The sequence below is a fragment of the Asterias amurensis genome, chromosome 4 (assembly GCF_032118995.1).
Source record: "Asterias amurensis chromosome 4, ASM3211899v1".
Classification (NCBI taxonomy): Eukaryota; Metazoa; Echinodermata; class Asteroidea; order Forcipulatida; family Asteriidae; genus Asterias; species Asterias amurensis.
In genome coordinates, this window is record NC_092651.1 from 4,817,975 (window position 1) to 4,838,288 (window position 20,314).

Below are 20,314 nucleotides of genomic sequence, written 5' to 3' on the forward strand. Positions count from 1 at the left end.
TAGGCTAAAGTTACACACAGAATCCCATTACGGTGTACTGAACAAACTTATAACTGATAAAAACCTAACTCCATCACCAGTGTAAACAAACTCCTGGTAGGCCTACCCGACTGTATAAATCAGTATTGGGCAAGTTTGATAACATTTGTTTGCCAAAAGGATTCTTGACACGTGAGATTTAATCAAACAGTAAGGGCTGACCCTGGTTCGAGTTGGGCTTTGGGATTGTACTCCAAGTTCTATTCTACCTGCTATACATGTTCTGCATGCGAACAGTTTCATGTTAAGCTAATGAAACATGGAGACACCAATGAAAGAGAAAATGGAGTTGGAGTCCGTGGTTCTACCCCCGTCTAAGGACAATGAGGAATCAACAGGACGGGGAAAATGGAGCGGGAAACTGGACTTCATTTTATCATCAATGGGTTACGCTATTGGGCTGGGAAACGTATGGAGATTTCCCTATCTATGCTACAGCAATGGTGGAGGTATGTCATTTGTTTTTATCAGTGAAGTATAACAGTCCGTTAAAGTAGTGAGAGGCTGGCGCGCTAATCTTTATGTCAAAAGAAATGTATTGACAGAAATTTGAGTCTTTGTTTTGATGCAATCGTTTCTTACATGCATGTGTGGCCTATAATGAGGCTCGACTACCTAAATGAGCCCACAACCCGACCTAGGCCCGACCTAGGCCCGACCTAGCCTTGCTCAAGGCAGTCGCATTATTCGCTCCGAAAAGACGCCGCTGTAAACCCACCCGTATACCCTGTGCGTTGTGCGTGCGATCACACCGCATGGCCCACCCGTATACACACGGTCACATCGTACGACTACTGTGCACACAAGTCATCCGCACTCGTACCACTAACCGCATGCGAAGGCCGACGCATGCGGATAGTGTACGGGGGCATCGTGTCGTGCGATGTTACGCACAGTGAATACGGGTGGGTTTTTATACAGCGGCGGTCTTTTTTCGGAGTGAATAATTCGACTGCCTTGAGCAAGGCTAGGCCCGACCAAAAAGATCCCATTGTACCTATATAGGCCCGGCCTAAATGAGGTTAGCCTCACACTTGTACCTAGGCCCAACTTAAACGAGCCCATACCGCCTGCCTTTATAGGCCTGACTTTAAAGAGCCCCTAACCTTCATTGTACCTAGGCCCGACCTAAAAGAGCCCATACCTTTTACTTAGGCCCGATTTACTACCTTGTTCCTAGGAGGCCCGACCTAAAAGAGCCAATACCGTGTATCCTCGGCCCGACCTTAAAGACAGCTAATAAAAGATCCCCTATATTGTACCTACTCGACCTAAACGAACCCCTACCTTATAATACCTAGGCCCGACCTAAAACAGCCCTAATGTTTGTGTCTATATTGGGTCCCAATTCTCCCAGGAATTTGCGTTACCAATTAAAGACAGTGGACACTATTGGTAATATTGTCAAAGACCCGTCTTCTCACTTGGTGTATCTCAACATATGCATAAACAACGAACCTGTAAAAATTTGAGCTCATCGGTCATCGAAGTTGCGAGATAATAATGGAAAAAAAACACCCTTGTCACACGAAGTTGTGTGCTTTAAGATGCTTGATTTCGAGACCTCAAATTCTAAATATGAGGTCTCGACATCAAATTCGTCGAAAATTACTTCTTTCTCGAAAACTATGGCACTCCAGAGGGAGCCGTTTCTCACAATGTTTTATACCATCAACCTCTCCCCATTACTCGTCACCAAGAAAGGTTTTATGCTAATAATTATTTTGAGTAATTACCACTGCCTGTAAAAGAGCCGCTACCTTGTTCCTAGGCCGGACCTAAAAGAGCCCCTATGCTAGGCCTGACCTGTAAGACCTCTTTTACCTCTTTGCTGGCCCAGCCTAAACATCATACCTTGTACCGAGGCCCGATCTAAAATTGATATTGGACATTGTAAATTCATATGGGTTTGTACAGCAAATGTCTAATTTTTATTTGGATATGGGACATTGCTGTATAAACCTTTGTGAATGTCCAATGACCAATATCGATATAAAACATCTGGGACATTTGCTGTATAAGCCAATATGTGAATCCCCAGTGTCCAAAATCGAAATAACAAAAATATACATTCGTTGTACAAACCAATGTATGAATATAAAATGTCCTACATTAAATTATAACTCTACCGTAATGAATTATAATATCTTTTTTTTTCTGTAATACTTTCAACAGGGGCCTTCCTATTCCCGTATCTGATTATGCTGTTCCTGGTTGGATTTCCAATCTTATTTCTGGAAATATCATTCGGGCAGTTTGGAAGCCTTGGGTGTATTTCAATGTGGCGCATTAGCCCACTTTTCAAAGGTAAGTTTTCAAACAAAGTCTTAGAGTGTTTTGATTAGGTGAAACACAAACACAAATTACTTAGAAGTGACTTATACCCAAATATTGACTAGTGCTTTCTTCAACAAAGAGTTATACAAAGTCGACATTTTATGTGATTTCTAGCAAACATTCAAGGTGAATTTGATGAGTACAACTGGCACGCTATTTGTTTAAACCAAAGCAAGAAAGGAAGTTTTCAAAAGCGTATTGGTCTTCTCTTCGATAAAAGATAACTGAACATTATTTCGATGACATCATTGTATGGTGGCTTGAAAGAGACATCGAACATAATGTTGACGTAAATATTAACGTAATATTCATAACGTAATATTCATCGCACTTTTCGATGTTTCAGTTGGTAAGACACTGCTCCAAAATTGCAAGGGTCGTGGGTTCGAATCCCACACCCGAGTAATGTCTGTGTTTTTTTCTCTTCACAGAGCTAGGGAAAGTACTGAGTATACAGTGCTGACACACATCAGTGTATATGGGCACCCCCCCCCCCCCCAATAGGATTCTTTATCCCTGATAGAAATTTACATCTATAAAACATGTTTGATGTCCATATAAAGTCCCCATACTATTATGGAGATCTCCAACAGACTTTGTTTCTTTGAATAACTGTCCTATAGGTGTTGGTTTTGGGATGGTACTTATGTCCGGTTACTTCTGCTTATACTACAACATCATCATTGCATACTCCGCATACTACATGTTTGCATCATTCCTGAATCCCTTACCGTGGGTTGGATGCAATCATACATTCAACACAGATGCCTGTTTTGATGGAAGTCAAGGAGATGGTATACTGGAGTGCCCAATGAACCCAAACTTTACAGGAAAAACAAGACCAGTTTTTGCTAGCGAGGAATACTTTGAGTAAGTCCCTGAACCACGGAGTGTTTTTCATTTGCTCAAAAAATAATTGGTTGTTAAATAATTATAACCGAGTAAACTAACTAGTGATGACATCTAACTATATTTTTCGATCACTTCATAGAATAACTATAGCTTTGATATATTATTAGAATATCGAACAAAGCTGAGTTGGACTTAACGAGTGTCTTCACAAAAGGTGTGTACAAATCTTATGGCATTTGACAGATTCAAATAGTAGGAAGGAGACTAAGGAAGACAAACAAATAAAAAAGTCTTCACGAAAACAAAAGCTAGTAAGTTGAAGCAGCAACAGGAAAAAACTTTACAGGAAAAACTAAACCAGTTTTTGTCTACTAAAGCGAGGATATTTTGAGTAAGTGCCTTATCATGGAGCCCGTGGGTGTTTTTCACATCCTCGCAAAATAATTCGTTCTAGGCCTGGGCGACTAGTGAAATTTACAAATTGACTAGTCGAACCACAAAAGCTCTTCAAAACGACACACTATAATCGCGACTAATTTGTAATTCTCAAGATGCAATGTGGTAATGTTTGGCGCAAGGAAAATATAGTCAAATTCAAGCTGAAATGATTGAAGGATTGTGTCACTGATGTCCGGTTGTAATTTGTAAACATTTTGTCGTGAATGGTCGTGAGCGACACAATAATTTGTTCACCAAACAGGTCGCGACTATTTCGAATCGAGTAGTTGAATAACGGTAGTCGCGACTCGACTAAGCAATCAATGGTCGCAACTACAACATTAGTGGCACTATTCACCAGGTATAGTTGCGACTATTTTGAATCGAGTAGTTGAATAACGGTAGTTTCGACTCGACTAAGCAATCAATAGTCGCGACTACAACACTAGTGGCACTATAAGCCCACATGCCTAAAATGATATTCACACGACATAAATTTAACGGGGGTCCCTTGCTTAAATTAAGCATGGTTGTTAAAAGTAGCAATGTTTGACAAGATTTTGCAAGAGAACTTGGAGAGTAGAAACAATTGTTGTCGTTTCACACGAGGATCATTTTGTAAAATTTTACAATCATGCTACAATTTAACAAGGGACCCTTGTTAAAGTGCTCTCGTGTGAAAGGGGTTTAACTCATTCCCTCAAAACACTACTTCGCTTTCCTATAAGTACACTACACGTAAACAAAACAAATGCAAATAAAATGGGCTGTTTGTCACATGATTACGATGTGATGAAACACATGATAACATGTTGCTAATGTTTTAACCAAGGACTACATACATGTTTTTGATAACTTATCACTAAGTCCAACACATTTTTTAAATCTTGGACTACTGCAGTAGCCTTCTCACACTTTAACCTCACATGTTGACCTCTGTGTTTATAGGATTGTGATAGGTTTAACCTCCAGACAACCTAGGTTGTATTTACTAGCACCCTTTACCCCCAGTAAAGCTACCCGTCTAGTTGCCTTGTCTTGTTTGTGTTCATTTAATATACATGCTTGAAGTACAATCTACCTGGTGTACTTATCAACAGTCAATATTGATAAGAAAGTCAAATATTGGTAAAAGATTCCTCACTTGAAAATTATGACGATTATGATTTGGTACGCCTAGAGTAACGTAGATTTGTGAACTTTGTTCATAGAACAATGCCGTCATTGTCTAGCAATGTTCCATCGTCAAGTAATCAGTAAAGGTGGCTTGTGTGAAGGGGACACACACACATACACACCACAAGTTGAAATAAAGCTTTCCAAATTACAAAAAGAACATTTTAATTCGTGCATTATTTTATTTTTCAACAGTTGTGCACTAACTCGGATGGAAATAGTGGGCATCCAATTATAAAACTTAAAATGCCCCATATTTTTATGTTAACTATGACAAGAGTTTCTTTGAAGTTGTTGACGCCCCAGAAGAGCTAGTTATCTTTATGGCCAATGTTAGCATTATTATCGCATTTTATGCAAAGTATTATAATTCTATACTACACTGCAATGAGTCTACGCTAAGAAAATGTTTTATTTTGAACAGACGGCGCGTGTTACAGATTTCCGATTCGTTGGGAGACATTGGTTATATTCAATGGGAGATACTTCTGTGTTTTATCTTTGTATGGATTGTAGTCTTCATTTGCATCAGCAAAGGCGTCAAGACCTCGGGCAAGGTAAAATAATTATAACAGTTATAATCAGTTGTTATATCGCGCTTTCACACCGAAGGGCTTCTCAAAGCACTTCTAACATACCCTGGTCACTGGACTTTAATTCATTCCCTAAATTAACTCAGCTCCTTGGGGAGTATATACAGCCCGTGTAACGAAATAATTTTGCGTTACTAAGCTAATCAATAAAAAGAACCATCTCTGCCCTCACAGGTACCCATTTACCCCTGGGATGGAGATAAGCATTTATAGTCCAGTGTCTTGCTCAGGGACACAAGTGTCACGACCGGGATTCGAACCCACACTCTGCTGAACAGAAACACCAGAGCTTGAGTTCGGTGCTTTTATCCGCTAAGCAACGACACCCCTCAACAACCAATACAATCACTTCAGGAATTGAATATAGAAACCCTTTCGATAAAGGATGGTTTACAAAAGAACTGTCAAATATCGAGCAATCATATTCGTTTATGAAACAAGTAGATGTGGAAAATTAGTAATGCTCCACCAGCTGTATATTAAATGCATGACCAAACTATAAGCCCGAAGGAATAATTAACCATTGAGAATGGAATATATGCAATTGCGGAATTCTATACAGCAGTCTTATTTACATTACGGGAACTCCTTTAAATGTTACAAAAGCATCCTGCCTTCTTTGCTTTGAGCTTAAACTCTTCTGTTAGCAGTATGGGTTTAGCACTGCAATAATTTATTTGTTTTCTCTCAGGTTGTGCATGAAGTGCAGCCAATATCTTGGTGCAATTTAGTGCAACCTATATCTTGGTCTACTCTACTCTTATCAACAAAACACTACAATGGTTTTGTTCTATCGGGTTGAATGTATACTGACACACAAAGAACACCAATTAGAGAAAGGCTAAGACAGAGAACACAACAACAAATTGATATCAAGATTCTACCTATATCTTTGTCTACCCAATACTCTTCAACAAAAACAATATTGGTTTTGTTCTATCAGGTTGTATACCGACACACAAAGAACAACAAATAGAGAAAAGTTAGGACAGAGAGAATTTGAACAAAACAACAAATTGATATCATACATTTGTGTGTGTTTGTTCTATCAGGTTGTGTACTTTACGGCTACATTCCCCTATCTTGGTCTACTGACTCTACTGATCGTTGGTGCCCTGCAGCCTGGTGCAGTCAATGGTATCCTCTACTTTATTACACCACAATTTGATAAACTTCTTGATATTCAGGTAAGCAGGACAAGAAATCTTCAGAGATTCAAAAACTGGGCCCAATTTCATAGAGCTGCTAAGCACAAAAATTTGCTTAGCATGAAACTTCTTCCTTGATAAAAACAGGATTAACAACACAATTTCCATTTGTTGCATATTGCTTGTTACTGGTATTCAGCTGATGTTTGCTCATTCTGAAAATCATGTGGAAATTTTGTTGGTAATCCTGTTTTTATCGAGGCAGAAATTTCATGCTAAGCAAATTGTTGTGCTTAGCAGCTCAATGAAAGTGGGCCCTGGTTTCTTTACACAGTACAGACATGCCAAAAACACCCAAACAAACAAAAACAAACAAATCAACAACTATTTTGTTGAATGTTGCCATGTGTTTAGACCAACGCATCGATGACGTCATAAAGCCGCCATCTAAGAAAAAAAACTATTACGAAACAATGGGAAACGCGCAGCTATACAAACCACACAGTATTAGCCAATGAGCAACCTTCTTTTGACCTCTAGCCAATGGCACCACATTCAATAATTATGTTATTTGCATAATGTTATTTGCATAATTTTGGAGGAGGGTTAATAAAAAAATGTGTGTTTTCAAAGTAGTCGAAGTCTCAGGTAAAAGAAAGATTTGGTTTTGTTTATGAGTGCATTATGTAAAGAACAACAACAGTCACCGATCACTGTGAAATGTCAAAAAACCTGTATTAAAAGGCAGGGCAGTAGATCACATTTATTTACCAACATGCATGTCCAAAGCAAAAAGACAACAGGTAGTGCGTTTACCTCGGCATCCCGGTTGCCCGATCGTCCGGAAAGGGAGCCCGTGTAAAGGCGTCCTTTGCCGGCCGAGAGGTATCGCTACTACATCACAAGAGCTACCGCGTTGTGTTTATTTACAGTTATCACAGTTACATAGTGATGCACATTAGTGATGCTTTAAAGGCAGTGGACACTATTGGTAATTACTTAAAATAGTTATTAGCATTAAACTTTACTTGGTAAAGATTAATGGGGAGAGGTTGATAGTATAAAACATTGTGAGAAACGACTCCCTCTGAAGTGACGCAGTTTTCGAGAAAGAAGTAATTTTCCGCAAATTTGATTTCGAGACCTCAGATTTAGAATTTGAGGTCTCAAAATCAAGCATCTGAAAGCACACAACTTCGTGTGACAATGTGTTTTGTTCTTTCATACTATCTCGCAACTTCGACGACCAATTGAGCTCAAATTTTCACAGGTTTGTTTTTTTATGCATATGTTGAGATATACCAAGTGAGAAGACTGGTCTTTGATAATTACCAATAGTGTCCAGTGTCTTTAAATCGATGAAAGATTATTTGATATAATCTTTTGAATAGGTATTTATGTGTGAGTATTTTACAAAGAAACCGTGACTTTTGTATTGAATATTATTTCATTAAAACAAGATATGAACAATATATATACAGGAACGAGACATAAGAACTGTTATTCATGTTTTTAAGTTATTCTTTCTCACTTTAAACAAGAAAAGATACTTTGGGAAACAAAAGTTGAATCTTGCGTATTATGAAATTGTTACCACATCGATCATTTTGATATAGTTGTTGGACAAGGGGGAAACTGACAAAATAAGTGGCAATGGGGTGAGGGAATCTAGTGTTCAAAAATCTGTATTGTTCTATTTTGTTTTAAAATTAATTTTACTCTTTGTATCTTTTATAATGGTTTTCTGAAAATTATTGTCTTTACAGCCAACGCAAGCGTCAACGATTGGTCAACTAGTTACAACAACGCACCTATCATTCTCCCTCATTCACTGATCATTAATGGTAACCGAATGGGTCAAATTACCAAAATATTTTCATTGTTTTTCAGATTTCTTTTTCTCGAAACCAAAGAGTGGTTTTCCAAGTGTGGTTATTTCGTTGTTATTTAAAGGCAGTTGACACTGTTGGTAATTATCCAATATAATTATTAGCATAAAACCTTACTTGGTAGAGAGTAATGGGAGAGGTTGATGGTATAAAACATTGTGAGAAACGGCTCCCTCTGAAGAGACGCAGTTTTCGAGAAAGAAGTATTTTTCCACGAATTTGATTTCGAGACCTCAAGTTTAGAATTTAAGGTCTCGAAATCAAGCACCTGAAAGCACACAATGTCGTGTGACGACCAGTGTTTTTTTTTTTTATTATTATCTCGCAACCTCGACGACCAATTGAGCTCAAATTTTCACAGGCTTGTTATTTTATACACATGTTGAGAAACACCAAGTGAGTAGACTAGTCTTTGACAATTACCAATAGTGTCCTGTGTCTTTAAAGTGATTAAGTTGGAGAATTACCTTACAAAACAATGTAATTTTCCAACATGTATGCGCTCAAGCATCACTTAAAAATACAAAAAGTACGGAGCCCTTAATAAATGGACAGGTGAGAAAAACAGAAAAGTCATAAAATAGTATTGACATTATTTCTTTCCCTGGAAATATTAATTCGTCTCATCGGAATATGTTTCCATTCGTCTTGAATTGTCATTTCGTTTTATCAGAATGAAATGGCATTTTGTTCTCTCTAAATAACTCATAACACTTTATGGAAACGAAATATTATTTCGAGGGTACGAAATAATAATGATTTTGTTGGTGTTACCTTTTGGTTTGTTCACCTGTCCATGTCCATCTAGGGACTCCGTAAGACGTAAGACAGCATCAGTCATTATATTCCTATTTGACTCATTCGGTTAACAATTTAAGGTACACAGCTCCCAAGTGGGTTAATTACATGCATAAACCAGGACTTTTAAAAGAAAAGTCATTGTGCTGCGCCCTCTACCGGTGAAAAAAAAATCAAGCTAAAAAAACAGCGTCGACAATCAAGACTAGACCTTTTTATCTCATGGAAGATAAAATGACTCCCCAAAAATCATTTCTTTAAAAAAAGAGAAACTTGTTTAAAACCGTGGTGATGTCGTCTGCACAAACTTTACCATCCATACGTAGACTCTACTTGTCTCTTTTGGCTTTAAGAGGCTGCGCCATCAAAGGGCGCTATTTCATGAAAATTTCTTGCAAAACCGGACAAACGCAAATGGACCGTCATCTTGGAGCCCAAGTTGCATAAAAGCAAATCGGAGATATGGGCTGTGCTGTGTACCTACAAACTATGGGACATACTAAGCACACTCAAAGTCACTCAGGTCAAGGTGACATTTTTTTACAAGACTTCTAATGCAAACAATCCAAAATGGTTGTTCATTATCTCTTGCAACAGTTGACAATATGAGAAAGTAGTCCATACTATTAATGAAGGACTACTTTTATCAGAATGAACCAGCAATCAAATTGTAGCCTACGTGTTAAGGTTGGAAGGTTAATTGAATGATGTTTAGCACTTACCCAAGACTTCAACAATCAAGCAAGGTGGATGAGCTAGAAGTATTCCAGTATTTCCACCACAGTTTCATAACTGTTGACCAATGTATAATTTATCTTCATTCTGTTAGTTGATTTTGGGGTGAAAGACAGACCCAAGTATGGCTGGAACTCGGCACCACGCCGTGGGGATGTGAACCCGCCTGCAATGATCCTTTATGTTGGTCTGAGACCGTTGTCGACCACAATGGCGACCATGCTGGTCAAGGACCAGTAACTCACAAAAACATTCACCAAAATGACCACGCGCCCTTTACAAAGGGCATCAAACAAACTCACAATGTACAATGGGCACAGATTAGATCCCATTACATTCAAAGAACGCCACGTTTGAATTCCATTGCAATGGGAATCACTTGGCCACATAAAACCACACCACCTGGTCCAACTGCTCCAGAATGTCACCAACGTTGTCCTTTTACCCATTCATGATTATTTTTCAGTTTCTCATAGCACAGATGCTAGAAGAAAATGAACAACGCAAGCCTTAAACAATTTTTGGAAGACAACCTTCTTGGAAGCCAACCTTTTTTGGAAGACAACCTTTATAGAAGACATATCCACCCTACTTGGTGTTCAAGGCGCAGCTAACCAGAACCAAAAACGAAAGTAAAAACAGACACAACCAAATCAGTCCTTAAAAACCTGTAACATAAAAGATAAGTTTTGAGAAAACGGTACGTAATGCGCCCTTGGCAGTTTGAACTTTGTCGAAGAAGACGAAGACGAAGACGAAGAAGTCAGATACTTTGAGTGTGCTTGTGTTATAGAACCAACCCTTGAACATGTAATTTTCCTTTTCATCATTATTCTCTCTGCAATATTTCAACACAGGAAACTGGGCGGGTGTAGGAGTGTTATCGTCGCCATGTAGTCATACGGTATTCAGTGATTTCCAATGAAACATATGACAGACAATTTTCAACAAAAATACACGAGAAAATAAAGTGCAAATTAGGCGGGAACAGTCAGATGACTTTAATAATAGTGTAAAAAATTAAGGTTTATTTTCATTACTTGTTTTAATTCTTTGAACAATACAATTAAAACAAGCACATGCCGTCCTGGGGAGGGCAGAAGTAAAAAATAAAAACACTGTCATAAAAAAAGATGTGCCCTCCCAGGTTAACGTTACTCGGCTGATAAAAAGCACCGTTTTTGAGCACACGGCTTCCTTGAGTCTATTAATTAATATAAGCCCATAAGAGCCATCGTATTTACGTAAATTACAAAATTTCAAAATGGCTGCAAACTATGACAAAGTTTCAAAAGCTTTCCAAAAGCTTTCTCAAGAAGACGATCAGAGTATACTGATCGAAACGTCGAGTTAAAAACCAACGGTTCTTTTCAGATGCAGCCCAACTCATTTAGAGATTATCATTACATGGTGTTACGGCAAACCTTTCTATACAAAATATTTTGTATTTCTGATCATCCCTTTCTCGGCTTATTGTGCACGTTATTTCCTCGAGTCAAATACAACAATTGAAATGTTTTTATAAGCTGGAATATTTATGCATTGAAGGAAGTACACACATTGTATTTTAAAATACGAAAGTGTTTTGAAACGTTGCATGCTTTGTTGTTTAGTCAGTACCAAGCAAAATGCAAATGGCGTTATTAAACTGAGGTTGGTGTTCAGTGTAAAACAATACAAGTACGAACTAGCCATGGCTTTATCAAAAACAAAAACAGCCATTTTCAAATGCGTGTACTGCCTTTTCTTACCGCACACTTCCAAAGCCTCCAAATGTGTGCAATATATACTATGTGTTTTTTTGTGTGTGTTTTTGTGTTTTTTTTTTTTGGGGGGGGGGGGCGTAATACAAGGGTGTTCTCTCGTTTCCCAGATTTTCAACTAATTTTTGTTCACTAAAGTAACGAGCTGTTTCAAAACATTAGTTTTAGTCATAATTTTGACCGGATACGACATATCGTTTGGGAAACACTGATTCTAAACACTGTGCAGTAATACGCGTACAAACTGTGCAACCAAAAATCAAACACGTTGTTGACATCCGGAAATGGGACGTAGGGGAACACCCTTGTATTTGTGCCTTCTTTTTTAATTTCATATTTTTAATAAGCAGCGACATAAAAAATGCACAAATATTCCTCATTTTGCCCAGTGCATCAACATAGACATTCTGCCGTAAGTGCCTCCATGCATTCATTGGTAACACATGGAAAGGCTGTGTATAATGAAGAATTCTAAAAATCAATCCAAATATTTTTTTTAAATCAGGATCGAGGATTGGAGTTTGCTCTGAAGGAACAACCAATGTGCAAAACGTTCACCTTTTCTGAGCATATTTTGATGACATCGAATGGTAACCATTGACTATGTTGTTGTCATTGGAAGGCAACAGATCGAGTGCTTTGAACTTGCACTTAAAATGAGACAGGGTTTGATGTGAAAACCTAAAAGCGGTTCACAGCTGGCAATTTTTAACGCATTAAATTGTACATATAGCCCTTGTAATGTTTTTGTTTCTACCGTGAGAGGCAAACATGTCGAGTATTTTTAGTATAACTTCGAGTAGGGCGGTAAAGTTTGATTTTGATGCACTGTTTTTATGTATGTCAGAATATTTAAGTCTGTAAGTAACATTTTTATCTGAGTCTAAGCCTAATATAGTGTGATATTTTCCATCTATATAGGTTTGGAAGGCAGCGGCCAATCAAGTTGTGTTTTCGTTTGGTGCAGGATGGGGAGGACTCCATACATTGTCCAGCTATAACAAGTTTAACAACAATACATTCAGGTTTGTGCTTTAGAAGCGCGGGGCTGGGGTTGGGGGGGGGGGGGGGGGTGGAGGGCAGCCTCGTCCAAGGCTCTACACGCAAGCACCCCGCTTTGAACCCCCCAGGCTGAACCCACCAGGCTATGGCATGACGGTGTAGTGCAGTACTCGAAACAAAGTATAGTATGGGGTCGACGAGTGCTTTTTCAACCTCGTACAACGAAGCATAAACTGTTGGGGGAGTGGGGCAAGATTCACGCCATCTGATGTCTTTGCCCTTTCAAATATTCTCAATAAGGATTGGTGTTCTTAAAGGCACTGGACACTATTGGTAATTGTCAAAGACCAGTATTCTCAACTGGTGTATCTCAACATATGCATACAATCTGTGAATATTTGGGCTCAATTATTAGTCACCGAAGTTGCAAGTATTTCGAGAATATTGTTGATTCCTTTACCCCCATTCTTGATTCCAGAGACACGGTTATAATTGTAGTGTCCGGTGGTTTAACCAGTATCTTCGCTGGATTTGTTGTCTTTTCTATCATTGGATTCATGGCGTGTGATGCACAAGTGCCGATTGAACAAGCCATTGATGCAGGTCAGTACAATATAGTTGCCTTTTTCATGTGGCTTTTGAATGGCAGGCTTTGGAACGCTAGATGGCAGCAGACCTTTCCTGTTGTCTATGTGGTTCTGAGCATGCGCACATTACCGAGAACTAGGGATTTACCTGGTAGCTGTGATGCCACCTCATCGTAATCATTGATAATATTTACTATATATGTTTTGTACATAACAACTCTATTTAGTTTGGTTCCATTTTCTTCCAAATCGCAATTTGAAGTCTTTCTGTATTTATTATCCTGTATTATAGCATACCCCAAAAAATGATTTTCTGAAGTGCAAATATGATGAACTTATGTGGCTATAAACAAACAAGAAACAAGCAAGCGAAACACTTTATTCTTATTTATATCAGCAAAACAGTTTCGTTTCCGTGTTCTTTAAGCCGACTGATCTCACTTTATAAAATGAAAAACTTTGGAAATTAATCTGTTATATTTGGGTATAATCGCTGTAGCTGAAATGGCTCTATTCAACAATATTGGTGTCTTCTATTATCAACTTTGGCAACAAAGCCAACACTCACCCTAAGAGATTTACACATGGTTTTACCCGCAAGTTCACTATTTATTTATAGTTTCTTCTTATTTGGTAACATTTCCAACATAAAATGTCTTTTATGCTTTTAAGAATAAGACGGACACAATAATTTTCTCTTTTTCTCGTACTATTTGTACGTACAGGTCCCGGTTTAGCGTTTGTTGCTTACCCAGAAGCAATCGCAAGGGTACCAGTCATACCCCAGCTCTGGTCTTTCATATTCTTCTTCATGCTGATCACACTGGGACTCGATAGCCAGGTATGTCTGAGATTAACACATACATTCACCCTTAAAAGTTGTGGTTTATCGAAACTGAAGCCTCCCACAAAACGTCTCCAAAGTCTCCAATGAATAGATAGGGTGGAAGAACACCAAACTCGCTCTGGCGTTTCTGTTCAGCAGGGTGTGGGTTTGAGTCCCATTAACCGTTAACCATTGCTTCTCTCTACCCAGAAGTAAATGGGTATAATGTGAGGGCAGAGATGGTTCGTGTGATTGACTCCCAAGGAAGCTCATGGAGTTTAAAAAAATATTATATTTAAATCTCCCCTTTTAAATTCGAATTCCTGAGTGGCGGCTTAGTTACTAACATTAAACAAGAAAGAAAAAACAGCAGCTAAAACCAAAAAGAACAAAATACAACTCAGCCCTCAGAAATTACCCCCTGCTCCTGCGGTGTAATAGAATCGTCCAAGTACGTCGAAAGACAACATGGCAAATATTTCCGTTCGTTACTGTACTCAGGGTATAGTTAAAAATATAAACAAATCATAAGTTTGAACGTAATTTAGATGCATATGACTCTTGTGCACATATTTAACGGTTGAATTACGTTCAAATGTTCTGTTAAAGTGCATTTAAAAATTGTTGTCGTGAGTTGTCGTGAGTTGTCGGTATGTAGTGCGACCGGAATTTAGTGGACAAATGACCAAAGGTAATAATGTTGGGAGCGCGTTGAGACGCTCTCCGGGCGTGATAAGTGGCTTTTATTGTAACGAATTATGGTGTTGTATTTACTATAATTACCAATGTACCGCTAACAGCCAGTGGTGGAGTCGCACTTCGGCAGCATTGGGGAGTGGACTGAGAGCTAGAGACACACGTGCACACAGGTTCAGATTCAGGATACGACTGGCGTGACCTCGGCCAGCATCGCTCAAGGACGCTTGGTGGCAGCAGACTTACCGGGTTAATCCATTGTTTTCGGTAATGTGCGCATGCTCAAGAACTACGTTAACTGGTACGGCTAAGTCTGCTGCCACCTAGCGTTCCAAAGTCTCCAATAAAAGTAGTGATTAAATGTTTTACTTTTTCCCCCGCTCCCTTAGTTTGTGACTTTGGAGACCATCATAACTGCAGTTATGGACGAGCTTGAGTACTTTTATCCAAACATAAGGAAGAGGAAAACATTGGTGATATTCGGTGTATGTTTCATCATGCTTCTAGCTGGTCTACCATTTACTACACAGGTAACGAGTTGACAATGACACTGCATACCTTCCAGTGAATTGTATTTTGCATACAATACAAAGGCACCAAATGTCTGTACTTATTAAAGGGTTTGTTTTGGGGGATTGTTTATTTGTTTAGACGATCTTCCCGTCAAGGAAACTCCCACAATGGGACATAAACACCAAGCTGGCAACTCTCTCATACAGACTTTGGTTTAACGTCTACGATTATGAATTGCACAAACCAAGAAATTGTGAGTCACTAACTAGACGACTTGTTCTAGTCATTATGAAATCAGCGGTAAGCTTGGTGCTAGGATTCGAACCCACAACCTTGTGATTACAAGTCCTGCAGTCTAACCACTCATTTGAAAGAACTCTGTAATATATATACCCATCGAAAATAACCAAAAGGAATAATATAACAAACAATTTATGTCTTTTCAGGGAGGCATCTATCTGATGACGTTATTTGACTGGTACTCTGCTGGTTACAGCCCCATGATATTAGCATTGGCTGAGCTATTCGTACTCGACTGCATCTATGGTAAGTAAATATCAATAATTGCACAATGTTATTAAATATTACAGTTAACATTATTGACTGATTGAGCAAAGCATTTTTTCTGCAGTTTGGTCGTACACAAATAAATCGTGTACGTAGCCTACACAATAAGCTATCATGAACGTACATAATAAGTTTTGATTTATCATGTACGTACATAATAAGTTATTATGTACGTACATGATAATTATTATGTACGTACGTGATAAATTATTATGAACGTACATGAAAATCAAAACTTATTATGTACGTACATGATAACGTATCGTATACGATAACAGATTTTTTATTCATGTGGGGCAATAATACGCTTCCGTAACATCGCCACTAATCCACTTTCTCTTTGTTTGTTTGTTTGTTTGTTTGTTTGTTTGTTTGTTTGTTTGTTTGTTTGTTTGTTTGTTTGTTTGTTTGTCTGTTTGTTTGTTTGTTTGTCTGTTTGGCTTTTTTTTTCAATACAGGTTTGAGTAGATTCATCCGAGAGGTGGGAGTAATGATCGGGAGTAAACCAAGCTTCATCTGGAAGATAATGTGGTACATTGTAACACCAATCCTCATCATTGTAAGTCAAGTAGAAAAATAGTCTTAAATCAGTTTTGAATACTTCAATAATTGTACATGTAAATCCCTGGGCCCGATTTCATAGAGCATGCTTAAGCTATTGATGCTTAAAAATGTTCTTCAAAGCAAACATGAGCAGGATACCGGTCACAATATGTGTTAAATGGTATTACGGCTGGTAACCTTGTTCTGTAAAGCATATTGCTTATAAACTGTAGTAGTATTTGGTTGCACTTACTCAGTTTGATGACATAAATGACTGGACAAAGACACACGTTGAAGTTAAGCAGACGTCGCCATGATGGGACATGTATTGTCAACTCAACAGGTCAAGGGTCACTTATCGTGACGTATGGATACGTCATTCATATTCAACATAAGCAGCTTTATGAAACTGTGCAAAGATATTGTTTTTGAATGATTGATGCCCAACAATCTTAATATATTCGGGGTTAAAGTCAACTCTTTACACAGGAGAGTCCTACATAAGGCAGTTCAGCTTAAAGGAACACGTTGCCTTGGATCGGTCGAGTTGGTCTTTGAAAAGCGTTTGTAACCGTTTTTTATAAAATGCATATGCGTAGAAAGATGTTGTAAAAGTAGAATACAATGATCCACACAAACATGCCTCGAAATTGCGTGGTTTTCTTTTTACCTCGTCGACTAACACGTCGGCCATTTATGGGGGTCAAAATTTTGACTCCCATAAATGGCCGACCATGTTAGTTCGCACAGTAGAAGGAAACCACGCAATTTCGAGGCAAACTTGTGTGGATCATTGTATTCTACTTTTAAAACATCTTTCCAACCATATGCATGTTATAAAAAACGGTTACAAACGCTTTTGTTTTGACCAACTCGTCCGATCCAAGGCAACGTGTTCCTTTAATACTGAAACAAATAAAAAGCCAAACAAGAACAGCATTAACGATGATTATCAACTGTATGTTAGTTGAGGAATTGCATGGTGAGATATCAATATATAAATATTTGGTTTGCGGTAACACCATGTGTGTATCTACTTGCCAGTTAGGTTTTGTTTTTTTAGAGAATTGTAGATTTCTTGCCTTCTACTGCCGCGGGGTAGATTTTCGGGATTCAGGAGAGTTCTCAGTTCTGAAAATAAATGTCCTGCTTTTTAACTATTACCTGCTTTTCCAATTGTTCTTTTGTGCTTAGTTTCCTACTGTGTATGGATTTATTGAGTATACACCGGCCCAGTATGGTGATTATATATTCCCTGGATGGGCAGAAGCCATTGGTTGGACTATGACTGCTTCATCGTTGATATGTGTGTTCATCTATGCAGCCTACTTCTTGATATGGCGAGTCAAAGGATCATTCATACAGGTAAGATAACATCTTAAAGGCAGTGGACACTATTGGTAATCACTCAAAATAATTGTTAGCATAAAAACTTACTTGGTAACAAGCATTCGAGAGCTGGTGGTAGTATAAAACATTGTGAGAAATGGCTCCCTCTGAAGTAACGTAGTTTTTGAGATAGAGGTAATTTCTCACTTAAAATATTAGGCCTTTTATTAGGCATCTGAAAGCACACAAAGTTGTGCAACAACTGTTTTTTCTTTCACTATTCTCTTGAAACTTCGATTACCAATTGAGTCAAAATTGTAACTTTTTTTCCCTTCAAATTTTAACATTTTATGCATAAGTTTGGATATCACAATGGCAACAGATCAGTAATAATTTCCATATCTTTTACAGAGAATCCGTACTGCCATCCAACCAGCACCAGAGTGGGGACCAGCTCTTGATGAAGATAGGGCAGCTGCAGGTTACCCACCATACCCCAAACCAACTGTAGAAACTATTACCAAAGACTACGACAACATCGCATTTACAAGTGACTCGCCGCCAGAATACAACGGCATGCACTCCGTCTGTGTGGGAACTGATGACATTGACATCAGTGAAACCTTATAAGTTCTCAGAGGCCAGCTTTCTCCAGAAGACGATCGGAGCATACTGATCGAAACGTCGATTGAAACCAACGGTTATTTTCAGAACCACCCCAACTCATTAGAGATGGTCATTACATGGTGTTACCGCAAACCTTTCCATGTCGTATTTCCACCAAGTAGAGTTTCAAATCCTACTTATAAGTTCTTAGCTCGACAACGGGCCCTGTTTACCGCCGAATTCTGCGCTAACGATCACCAACTGCGTAAGCGCCGAATGTGTAAGTGAAAAAAGGCTACGCACACACCCAATTAAAACATTCCCGCTAACCCGTAAATACGCCTGACGTAAGCGTGGAATTCCCCAATTCCACAAGGCCCCCCTTTGCAAGGGGGCGATTACTTGCTTACGGTAAGCAGAGCCATGCAGATAATTGCCTCCCTGGTTTATGATGGAGGAATTCACCGAGGCTGGTCAAAAGGATTAAATTAGAGAGTTTGATATAAACGTATCCATTTTATTACTTTACGTTCCTTCAGACTTTTATTTTCGAGTAATTAAAGAGTTGTTTACCACTCGCAGGAATTCTTGTCTTTCAAAGCTTTTCGTTTGTTATCAAGACTCTTCTCAAATCTATTCAAATTATCTTATACTTAATTATTCTTTTGGTTCCTCTGAGCGCTTAGAGACTTTCTTTTGGAGGTGTTAGGCGCTATAGAAATACGGTTGTTATTATTATTATTATTATCCTAACCTTTTTACGTAAACATTAGTCTACTGTCTAAATAATATGCACCACGTTGAATGCCATATAATACTTACTATATGGAAATTTGCATCGGGGATAAAGAATATTAGTTTTGGTTTTAACCTTACAGTAATCCCGAGTTATGTTTCAAAAAAAAAGCACAGGCATATTACTCGGATGGGATTTGACCCCACGACCTTTGCAACTCTAATTCTTTAGAGCAGTGTTTTACAAATTAGACCACCGAGATTGTCCGGTAGCTAGAGGCAGTTCGAATACTATATTTTGTAACACTAACCCTAATTCTGTATAATAAAAGTATTTGTAATAAAAAAAAATAATCTCTGTACAATCCATGGTATTTTCTGGCTGGCAATATACTACACTGACCAATATGGGCCATTTGTGGGCCATATGGGCTTAACACGTTTTGAGCATCAAAGAACAACCTTCCTAAGAAAATATAAGTTTGGAGTGTTTACACCAATAAAGCAGTGTACAAATAATGCCTGCAGGAAGTCCTAGCAATGTGGCTATTTTGTAAACATATCACAGGTTATACAAAATGTATACGAAAGATATTTGAAATATATACCCAAAAAAAATTGATTACCGTCACCTTACTTTAAAGTTGCATGGTTTTCGTTTTCACCGAAATAACTTTGTATTTATTTATTGAACGATTTTTGAGGCAGACGATGTTTTTTTTCAAAACGTAAAACAAATTTAAACACAAGGCTTCGCATTATTATGCACAAAAAGTTACATTAAAACAGAAGCGTTAATCTGTTTTAATTAGGGTTGTCTTCCCGTTGTATATTGTTTATCTGATGTTTAGATTTCTAGTTGGCATCGTCTTGCCCTTGGTGTTTTGTTGTTGTCCCTTTTCCCTTGTTTCTTGGTTACTGTCAAACACACAAAAGTGAACCTGTACAAAGTTGATGAAAGCAAATGACTCTCAAAATGTAATGAATGTAGTGTATTTTTCCACTATAATTCGTTCTGTATAAAAAAGAAAGAAGAACTGATTTTACAATTTTTGTTATTTTTTAATTTGCACCAGTTTGTAGGCAACCTTAAATTGAATAAACTGGGGAGTTACAATTAAAACCACGGTGTTTGTCCCATT

The 20,314-nt window shown here is 38.2% G+C and overlaps 2 protein-coding genes across 2 annotated transcripts in view; one reads left to right on the plus strand and one right to left on the minus strand.

Annotated features, from left to right (window-relative positions):
- The window catches only part of LOC139936391 (pericentriolar material 1 protein-like), a 90,772-nt gene extending 78,073 nt beyond the window's left edge, over positions 1–12,699 (minus strand). The window contains exon 1 of the mRNA XM_071931203.1: positions 9,993–12,699. The gene's annotated coding sequence lies outside the window, so the exon portion shown is untranslated. The remainder of the gene's footprint in view (positions 1–9,992) is intronic.
- LOC139936393 (sodium- and chloride-dependent glycine transporter 1-like) lies at positions 168–20,258 on the plus strand. Its single transcript, XM_071931208.1, has 13 exons — positions 168–488; positions 2,215–2,346; positions 3,000–3,246; positions 5,267–5,399; positions 6,488–6,622; positions 12,690–12,793; positions 13,249–13,373; positions 14,083–14,198; positions 15,269–15,409; positions 15,839–15,938; positions 16,418–16,518; positions 17,697–17,867; positions 18,243–20,258. Exons 1-13 carry the CDS (start codon positions 299–301, stop codon positions 18,459–18,461), a joined length of 1,914 nt encoding a protein of 637 aa, XP_071787309.1. The 5' UTR covers positions 168–298; the 3' UTR covers positions 18,462–20,258.
- Positions 20,259–20,314: the final 56 nt, after the last annotated feature.

What these genes read in the sequence shown, in the direction of transcription:
- LOC139936393 (XM_071931208.1), top strand. Translation starts at nt 299, where the DNA reads ATGGAGACACCAATGAAAGAGAAAATGGAGTTGGAGTCCGTGGTTCTA. An exon ending in GTCTACCATTTACTACACAG is followed by an intron (nt 15,410 to 15,838) that starts GTAACGAGTTGA and finishes ATGTCTTTTCAG; the next exon opens with GGAGGCATCTATCTGATGAC. An exon ending in TAACACCAATCCTCATCATT is followed by an intron (nt 16,519 to 17,696) that starts GTAAGTCAAGTA and finishes TTTTGTGCTTAG; the next exon opens with TTTCCTACTGTGTATGGATT.